At 40.1% G+C, this 10,338-nt stretch overlaps 1 protein-coding gene across 1 annotated transcript; it reads right to left on the minus strand.

The window, feature by feature from the left end:
* On the minus strand, positions 1-9,995 carry LOC127334697 (1,4-alpha-glucan-branching enzyme 2, chloroplastic/amyloplastic). The gene is made up of 22 exons (XM_051361225.2): positions 9,671-9,995; positions 9,182-9,321; positions 8,636-8,877; positions 8,185-8,283; positions 8,044-8,086; positions 7,840-7,899; positions 7,326-7,406; positions 7,126-7,242; positions 6,645-6,728; positions 5,669-5,790; positions 5,374-5,493; positions 4,742-4,871; positions 4,546-4,656; positions 4,221-4,349; positions 3,785-3,888; positions 2,713-2,857; positions 1,551-1,698; positions 1,369-1,469; positions 1,138-1,215; positions 836-991; positions 465-539; positions 1-387 (listed from the first exon to the last, which is right to left on the minus strand). Exons 1-22 carry the CDS (start codon positions 9,834-9,836, stop codon positions 304-306), a joined length of 2,535 nt encoding a protein of 844 aa, XP_051217185.1. The 5' UTR covers positions 9,837-9,995; the 3' UTR covers positions 1-303.
* Positions 9,996-10,338: the final 343 nt, after the last annotated feature.

Raw genomic sequence — 10,338 nt, forward strand, 5'->3', positions numbered from 1 at the left:
TTGATTCCGGAAGATACACCATAGGCTTATCATTATGTACAAAAACCACAGGGAATGTGCAAAATAGGGTTCACTGCAACACGAGAAAACGTCACCCAGGCCGTCCATTTTCTTTCGCAAGTAACTCCAGAACAAGAGCTGACTAGTAAGCTATCTACCCCAATGATCTTTCCTTGATCCAGTGAAGAAGAACAAGCCCCTCCAAATCACAGCGTCGTAGCAGCCTCGACTTGGTTGCATTAGACAGGTGTCATCGCACCACAAGCTCTCTAGAGTTGTTTCCCTAACAAACTGCTGCTGGTTCTACTCTGTAAGGGCATACACAACCGCTGTTCTGCTTGGCGCGTACACAGAGAAAGAACGTGGCCTGTTGTCATGCGGATGTTCCTGCAAGGACAGCCAATGGAGAATAGTTTCAGAACTGCAGGTAATTCAGTAAAGAGGGCGCTTGAGCCCAGACTTACGGTTGTGAAGTAATCAACGCCATGATCCAGCCTGCTGAACCCACCGAAGAGTCCATCGTCAGAGTCTAAGGCCACCTGGCAAAAATAGCAGAAAATGTCATTTAATCTAAAACTGCAAGGATGGTTGGGGAAGATTCAGAAAATAGTTTCAGTATTAGAGTGAGCCCAACTGAGGAAGAATGTTAGGAACCTTTCTTTCGACTACAAACATCTAGAGCAACAAATAAAAAAATCTTTAGAAATACCCTTTGATTTATATTGATGGTTAATCAAGCAAGTACATGAGCAACAGATCCAACCCATGTGGAAATAAAAGTTATAGAACCCACAACCCTTAGTGATGAAAGGTGGACGATAAAGAAAAAGCATACCTTGTACTTCCCAGGCTTGGAACAGCCAACACGGTAGTCAAAAAAGCTATTGCTCCAGTGGAAATTGAAAACAAATACCAAATCTCCTCTCTCGAAGATGATCACCTTATCTTCCTCGTGTTTCCGTGAAACATACTGGTGCTCAGATGTCATGAACTGCAGTTACAGTGTTAGTGCTGGGACAGGTATCAGTGCAATCGCTTAAGCTAACTGATTTAATTGGTGAAAAGCGGTTCCAGCTCCTTGTTAAGTCAACTGTAACTTATGATTCTATAGTAGTAATGATAAACCAATGGCATTACCCCATATCTTTCTTCAAGATGATGCATTGCCTGATCGAACTCTTGCATACCATGATATCTAAGAAAATCCGCATCTCCCTGAAAAAAATCATGATATTTTCAATAATTAACATGCTAACATGTATCCATGTTAGACGTTAGAGAACTACAAAAGCAATGTTGATCAACATTATGATTCAACCCAGAGATACATATCTGGTGAGAGGATATAATAGCACAGCTAAAACTTACAAGATCAAATCTACGGCGGCATTTATCATAACTATTGTTATTTCCAGGGAGGACTGAGCCGTTTGGAAGAACCTGCGGACCTCTTGGAAAATCTATCCATTCTGCAAAGTAAAATATAAGTTAACTTCAAAAGCACAGCAAGTCACAACCATGCAGAATGTAATCATGCTGTAAACACTGACCAGGATGCCCAAACTCATTTCCCATGAAGTTAAGATAACCTTCGCCCCCTAAACCCATGGTGACAAGCCTAATCATTTTATGTAGTGCTATGCCACGATCAATGCGAGGTGTTGAAGGTCTGTCCAGAGCCATGAAATCATACATATCCTGCAAAGAGAGGTTGAACTGTTCATGCCATTCTGTGTCGGATCAATAATTTACATCACAGTACCGAGCATCAACCATCCTGAAATACAACTGCTCAGGTCTAAAAAAATAGTAAGTAAGTACATAATACATTTGTGTTAACTTTGGAGTCCAAAAAACTCATTAAAACATATTTTTTTGTATACTTGATTATTTCCTGACAGGTGCCAGTAGTTACAAAGGTGGCACCATAATAAAAATATCAAGGAGCATGTAGATGTACTGATGACATAATATCCCATCGCTGTAGTTTATTTAGTATATCTAGCCAAGGTGTATTAAAACCAAGGCTGAGACAGGAATCAACCCACGAAAGAAACACTCCTTTGGGGCATCAGGGCTAAGGAATATAGCCAGCCTATCTTTGTCCAGTTTTCTGGGAGACCAAAACTGTTTGAGCCTTGAGGCACTATGGTAATCACTTAAGAAAGTACCAGGTGATTATAAATCAATAAATTTTAAATTTTAGTACATGGTTCATTTGATTTCAGCCAGTAAAAAATATTTCCTCGAGAAATTCTGATGGAGAATCACACAGCAGCATGTGTTTTTGGCTGGTTTAGAAAAGGTGTGAACAAATGAACGATAACATAAACAATATAATAAATAAGAATAAAAATTGCAACTAAACTTTCAAAGTTCACAAGTCACCACACAATATGTTTTCAGCGACCTTTGCTCAAATAACAGATGGATAAATAGCTGGTGATGAGTGAGGTAGCTAATCTTGATTACAAGATCAAAATAATAAACAATTAAATAAATAAGAACAAAAAATCTGCAACTTTAAACTTTTTCAAAGTTCACAAGTCAACAGAAGATATGTTTTCAGCATCTTTTGCTTAAGTAAAAGATGTGGAAATAGATGGTGATGGGTGAGGCAGCTAAACGTTATCACAAGATCGAAAATAGTAGCAATCTGATGAGAAAAGGTCAATTGTGTAATTCTTTTGGTCCAAAAGTAACATCTAGTACCTTATCCATCAACCAGAAGGCTATAGTCTTGTCACCAACTAGTGCTTGATCATGACTTTCTGCGTAAGTGACGCACTTCTCTGCCCACCTTCTATTTGTTAGGGTGTGCACAATATCTCCCATTTTCCAAGATTCATCACTTTGCCTGTGTCAAAGAAATGTTAAATTTTATTGCAGCACACTTGGGAAATACAGAGAATGTACTAAGTACCACCAGTTGACAGCTTCAATGGACATGCCTAACTAACCCACAGAAAAGATATATGAACCAAAGAGCAGAAACAGTTTTTCTAAGAGCATAGGAAAGCACCAGGAGCACAACATTACTAAAGGGCAGAAAGTCTCTCATATCCACCAAGTCGGTTGAATAATTTGAATAAAGTTCATTATTGACATTGTATCGAATTATGATTTAACATTAAAATAGCAGAGCAGCTAATTACAGGACAGGTCATGGCAGGCTAGCAGCTGCAAAGTAGTTATTGCATATATGTGCAGATACAACTATACAGATCCACAGCAAGCTACGCAACCAGTGTCCAGTACAGAGATTAGAGCTTCAGTTGATAGGCTGCATATCTAGATTGTCAGAAAGTTTTTTATTGCAGCCCTCGTCTGCACTTGTAACAATTAAAATTATATATGACACATGACCTTCTATATTACTTCTATAAACCTAATAAAGAATTCATCTGGCTAAATTTATTACCTAATACCTGTGAATACACACACTAAAAAATGAACACTGTCAATGACCATGACATATAGCCCTACTACCCTAGACAGAAAGGTACTCATGTACGGATATGAATAGTTACAATTAATGAAAATATAGCTGTCTAAAGTATGTGCCATGCCCAGCGTAAAGACACTATCCGCTACATTTTTGTGTTCTGCTATTTAAACCATGTTGATGATCTAGCCATCATGCTATGCACTAATATGTAAAGCATTCTCATGTTCAACCTGATACCAGGAAAGTTATCTAGCCATTTACATGGATATTTTATTGCGTTTAGCAACTGTATCTAGATCATTGAGTGTATGTAATCCCCAATATCCCTGCACTTACTTGAGGAGTTCAATCCATTTATCTGCTACAGCCATATGCAGGCGATAGTCAAAACCAACACCACCATCTTGAACAGGGATGCAAAATGTAGGCATTCCGCTGACCTGAAAATTTTCGTAGTTACACAGATTAAAATGTTAAATAGTTTATGCTGGCGGAAATGGAACCTCGTATTTGCTTGTGAATTGAAGGCTCCAAGTAACTGGTTCGTGCATGTGTACACTAACAATATACAGTGACACTCCATGGCATGCAGTAATTTAAGTTAAACCATGTTGCTCTTATAAATACATGTAGATAACACATGGATGTATATTTTTACTCTTATAAATACATGTAGATAACCCTGTTTACCCCTAATAAAAAGAGTAATGACCTAATCCCCAAGAAAAACTATTAAGTTAACTGGTTAAAAAGGAATACCGCAAGCACTTACATCTTCACCAATGGCTACAGCGTCAGGATAAAGTCCGTGAATTAGATCGTTCACCAGCATTAAGTAAACTACGGCATCAACATCTGTGGCAAATCCGAAATACTCGCCATAGTTCCCCGTAAATGTCACCTAGAATCAGAGACAGCAAATTAAGGAAATACTACTACTAATAATAATAATAATCACTCCCATGATTATCAGATAAAATCGTACAAGCAATACTCGGGAACTATCTAAGACTCCATAGCACAAGTCATAATCATGATACAAGCTATGATGCATATCAATTGTTCCAGTACCCTACTGGATTCACTTGATAACTTACTTGTAATCCATGGTGAGTATACATCATGGAGGTCACCCCATCAAATCGAAATCCATCAAACTTGTATTCTTCAAGCCACCATCTTGCATTTGAGAGTAAAAATCTTAAAACCTGCATAAGAATAGAATGACATCTCTAATAATATATTAACAGTATCAGTTAACCAAATAGGGCAACAGAAGTCACTGCTACATACTTCCCAACTCCCATAGTTGAACAAACGAGAATCCCACATCCAATGATGGCCACGTGGACCACCATGGAAGTAATGTGTATCAGTGCCATCGAAACCATTCAAACCATCCAAGGTATTATTTGACGAGTGACTGCAAAAAACATTGAAGTCATTGGTAAAGCCATGCAACTCAGAAGAATCAACCAAACTAAGTCAAAGGAGAAGCAAGTTAAGATTATCAGATCTACATAGTGCAAACACATAAATATGGAAGCAAGTGGCTATGGCAAATGGATGGCTTGATGCATATTTAGGGGCAAGGTATGATTCAACTACGAAGCTGGCACAGTGAGGCATTGCTGTCATTTTTTTCTAACTTGCAAATTCTATGTAGCGGCACAAGTTCATGACCAATTAATTAACTTCTTCATAGCATATGAACTTTTCCATCCGCATCTATGCCATAAAATTGTGTCACCATTACAACACAAAGTTCAGTGAGCATCAGTTTACCAGAAGTGCCAAATACATTTAATACATCTGAGGAAATCATGTAGCACAATTACATAGAACAGAAAAGTAATCGTGAATCACTGGCATTTAGAATACCAGATAAATGTAATAAGAACTAAAGTTCAAATTGCACCAAGTACCTGTGAACAATATCCATAAGAACAAGCAAACCAAGTTCGTGTGCTCTATCAATCAAGGATTTTAAGTCCTCCGGAGTGCCAAAACGGCTACTTGGTGCAAAAAAATTAGTAACGTGGTACCTGGAATAAGCGAACAATAAAAAATGATCATAAAAGTCCGAAACACTATACGTTGTAGTAATATTTTTCTAATAAACAAATATGTCCAGATATTTTATATGCATGAAGTATTAGGATTTTAAAGCTCCAAACGGGCCGCATACAAAAAATGAAAAAAATAGAATTGTGTGAATACCCAAAGCTTGCATAATATGAGTGCTCCTGGATTGCCATTATCTGCACTGCATTATATCCAAGCTTTTTAATTCTTGGCAGCACCTCATCCCTAAAATTAGCATATGTGTTTATCTTTGGTTCCTGCGCAAGATCATATTAAGATATTCAGTTCATCCTCAAGTATTGTAGTGATGGCATATAGTAATAGTAGTGATATTTGACAAATAGGTTACAAATAATTAACCATATCCTTTTTATGGGAAATGGTAGGGGAGATCCTTACTATGACTAACTATGATTTTATAAGAGCATGTCCGGTAGTCCATGTTAGACATTTCTTAGGGGTTGACACAAGAATGTTTTGATGATGTGGAGGAAAATAAAGGAGGGGAGAGAAGATGTTCTTATACAGGAAATGACCCATTGCTAATACCGAGGAGCTAGAAATGAATTGTCGCGAAGGCTGTTGTTATTTCTTAAAGTGGGTTCCAGCAATAATCTATTGGTGAGCTCGAGGACCTTAGTAACAATGTGACAAAACCATCTATCGGAGAGCTTGTTACTTCCCATGAGGTTGTTCTTTCTCTCCTCTTATTTAATAAGCTAAGAAATGGCTTGTTAAAGATGTTGTAATACGATATTTTTTACTTCCTAAATAGAAACCCAGTCTTAAGCTAGTAACATGTTTATGTACTATCGGGCAATTACAAAGATAATGGTATTCATATATAACTATGTTGTAGAAAGGAAATATCTAGATTTGACATTCACATGTCCACTACCTCCAAATGCAATGGAAATTGTACAAAAATACAGAAGAGAAACAGGACAAAGAGGAAGTAAAGTTTTGAATTTGTCAATATGAAGAGATTATAAGTATTTGAGTTTGCCACATGAATGCAATGTGTAATCTATACATAATAGAATTAAAATAAAATAAAACTCTATGCAATAAACCATCAGACCAGAAACAGGTAAAGTAACTTATAGCATACCGGGCTGCTCATTCCAATGTGTGATTCGTATATCCTGAGTGACTTTGGTTGTTTAGGTTGAGGATGTTGGAATACAAATTTCTCCTGCATTTGCATGTAAAAAAAACCCTTAGTAAATAGTCACAAAAGGTCAAAGTTGAATATTCTAACAAAAAGAGAGCATATTGCAGAGCTACAAGAGGCTTAAGCCACAACACTGCATACTCACACCACTTTTGTTGGTTGCACCTCAGAAGGTGAAATTAATGCATATGTCACTTCTTTTTTCGAGAAAACGCAAAGGACCTTTGCGTTTCATTTCATTGAAAAGGTAGAATATGATTTACAACCTCCTAGGAGGCGAGATACAACAAGAGCATATGTCACTTCCAAGTTCAATATTTTCTTTATTCGCATATCAATAAGACATGCAGTTGATATTGAAAAATGGCAACACTAGAAAGTTCATTTAATAATGTAAAATGGGTAGATGGGTGCATACCTCTTCAGGTGGATCATAATATATGCCATTATATGGTATTTCACCTGGAGCCTGCACAGAGAACTTGATCCAAGCAGAAATCGAATCCTTCACGCCAGATGGTGTATCCATCCGTATCTAGAAAACAGAGAGGAAAAGGATCATAAGTACGCTGATTTGAAAATGCTTACATCCTCAATTGAATAATTGGCTGGTCCCACCTTTACACGCGAGCCATGAGGAATAGCTGGCGATCCATCAGTATTGTTAGGGAGGAAAATCTCCCAAACACCATATTCATTCTGAAAATATCATTAACATACATTGACATCAATAGGAGCAAACCTTCACTAACAGTATATAAAAGTTCATGTGCTATAAATCAAACCTGCTCATGTCATGTAATCAAATATTTTGTATGGAAAAGCATACAAATACAAAAGGTTCTGTTCAAAATCGGGAGCCTTCAATTACACACATTCATTCATCCTTACTATAGAGTATAGAGTCATTTTCAGACTCAAGAATATGGCAGTCAAGTGAAGTGTAACAGTAGTACTGTGTTTCAGTAGAATCATTTGGCTTAAGCTTAAGATAGGATGAAAATAATAGGATTTTGACAAGATATAGTTGAGGCTCAACTTGAATGAATGTGCAAACAGCTAAAATAAATCCAAATGGATACATCAATAGTTATGAAGAAAAGGTGGAAGAATGTAAAAGCTGTAGGCATACTCTGGTCATAGTATCTGCATTTGAATTCCAATTGTTGAAGTCTCCTACTAATGCTGCAGACTGTAACAGGATGCAAGAGTCAGTTCATAAATCTGAATGTAACCGGTCAGTAACTTCAATAAGCTATTTCATAAGTAGAGTAAACTAGTTGGGAATAGTTGGCAATAGCTTGGAAGGTATTTGTTAAGACTACAAAAAATGTACCTGTGCTCCAGGAGCCCATTCTCGGTATGTAATACCTTCAGCACTGTAAAAAAAGGGGGGAAATAGGAATTACAAATTCCATGTGCAGATAGACTAGTGGAGGCTTTTCACAATAATGAGGCAATGTGGTTTTAAATTTACTTGCGGGTAAATCCAAGTTTTTCGTAACCACGAGAAAATGCATCCAAGCCACCTTCATGTTGGTCAATAGCAGCACGTATTCTCTTGTATTCGCTGTATCTGTTGAAACACAAAAGGCATACAACAAAAAATTCAAAGTTAGCAGTGTGTTGTCCCAACAAAAGCACCAAATATAAAAAACTAAGTTTCCCAACTGGTGGATTTTTTTTCAGGTTATCAGTAGTAGAGGAATTAGCACAGTAGTATAATCTATAATCTACCTAGGACATTTTCATCAGCTTGCCACTCAGTAACTGTAACGATCAGAGACACATTACCAGTAATTTCTAGTCGACACTCGGACCTCGAGGGAAAGAATATTAAATAGTGGTTCCTAGTTGCTCCCCAAATTTGCAAGATGAAAGGACCATAATTCAAAATGAACGGAAGTAAATAGCTGGTAGGGCATTACCGGTAGTCAAGGTGGCTGCGAAAATCTTCCAGCATTGGGTCGATCTTGTATATCTTCTGCCCATCTCCTGGTTTCGGGATAACTCGTGGTTTCTCCTCCTCCACGACTAACTCTTCAACTCCTTTAGTTACAGCATCAGTGAGTGTTTCCACAATACCCTGAGTCGGTTCTGGAGATTCAGGTTCGTCTTCAGCCCCAACCGTTGTGTTTGCTTCAGCCGTTTGGTCCATGTCTTCAGGCGTCTACAGCATGATAAACGTAACGATTGTGGCACGGACCATGGACTAACAAAATCAAACAGTGCTTTCCAAAACAAAACAAAACAAAAACAGTTGCATTCTTTTGTGAAGTTCTTGCAAAATGGCACATCCAGCTAAGCTATCAGTGTACCGTTACCAAGAGTCAGCGCAGGACCACAGGTAACAAAATGCAGAAAGCATTTGCAGCACAATGCCCCTGACGCCTCGGCGAGTTAGTTGGTTTATTCGACATGCGAAAAGTGAATCGCGGTGATATGGAGATTTTCTGGCACAAATGCGAGTGTACCTGTGATTCTTCTTCTTCTTCTTCTTCTTCAGGCTGCGCTGGACCGGCGGCGGCGGGCTCGTCGGTGGTCAGCAAGTCGTCACTCCCACTTCCAGGCACCAGCACCTTGCCAGTAGCGCCCGCGCAGCTCAGAACGGCGCCTGCAAATGCGGCAAAGACGATGACACCAGGAGTGAGAAACAACACCCCAGCTTCCAGTTACAGCAACGCCAGAAATGGAAAAAAAACGGGGTGGGGAACAGAGGGTGGAAAAATATCATGGAAATGAGATAGAAGGATCGTAGAAATGGTGACACTGAGGAATTTTATTTACAGGTGATCACGATTCAGAAGGCACGATCGGTGGTTCGCTCAACTCCTTCAGTCAGTTTTGATCGAAACCAATTGAGGGGCCGCCGAAGAGGTGAGGCGCGCGCGCGGCCGGAGAGGGGGAGAAGGGGTTGGGCTGGGGACTAAAAATAGAGGAGAGGGGCGAGATTTGAGGCGTACGAGAGGAGGAGTCCTTCTTCCTGAAGAGCAGCGGCGGCGGCGGCGGCGAGTCCACCACCCCTCCCCCGCCCCTCCGCCGCTCGGCGCCGGATCGCGCCGACGAGGCCCCTCCGCCCCCGGCCCGCACGAGTCCCAGCGTGGCGCCGGACACCGCGAACGACGCCATCCCCACGCCCGCGCAGATCTCAGTTGAGTCGACCCAGCACCGTGCGTCAGGGGAATGCTGCGGCGGGCGAGCGAGTGAGGAGTGATTGAATGAAGATATTAATTGGGAAGACCGAAGACGTGTGCGGCGGAGGTGGAAGCTGGCGCGGGCACAGATACAGTGCAGTGCATGGGGATGGGAGAGAAGAGATAGACGCCCAGCCAGGCAGTTGGGGGCCCACGGGGAGTGTGTGTGGCGTCGTCTTCCGGCCTCGTGCGCGCGCGCCTTCAGAGGTGGCAACGGCGGAGACGCGACGCAGCCTGGGGCAGGCGAGGACGAGATCGCCAACCAACGGCTGGGAGCGCGTTGCCTGGCCAGCCGTTATTTTTACGGCTTCTAGTACGCTCGTTTACTTGCACTTTTTTTTTTTAAAAAAAAAGTCATTTAAATCTTATAGAAACAGAAAAATGTTAAAATGAAGGGGAGCTGAATTTTTTTGGTACATGATAATACTATGTTCTAA

This window comes from Lolium perenne, chromosome 2 (assembly GCF_019359855.2).
Source record: "Lolium perenne isolate Kyuss_39 chromosome 2, Kyuss_2.0, whole genome shotgun sequence".
NCBI lineage: Eukaryota > Viridiplantae > Streptophyta > Magnoliopsida > Poales > Poaceae > Lolium > Lolium perenne.

Excerpts from the sequence above, each read along its gene's own strand:
- LOC127334697 (XM_051361225.2), bottom strand. The coding sequence starts at position 9,836 with ATGGCGTCGTTCGCGGTGTCCGGCGCCACGCTGGGACTCGTGCGGGCC. Across the intron at positions 7,900-8,043 it reads AATGGGCTCCTGGAGCACAG|TCTGCAGCATTAGTAGGAGA; the intron begins GTACATTTTTTG and ends ATCCTGTTACAG. Across the intron at positions 992-1,137 it reads ATCTTGAAGAAAGATATGGG|TTCATGACATCTGAGCACCA; the intron begins GTAATGCCATTG and ends CTGTAACTGCAG.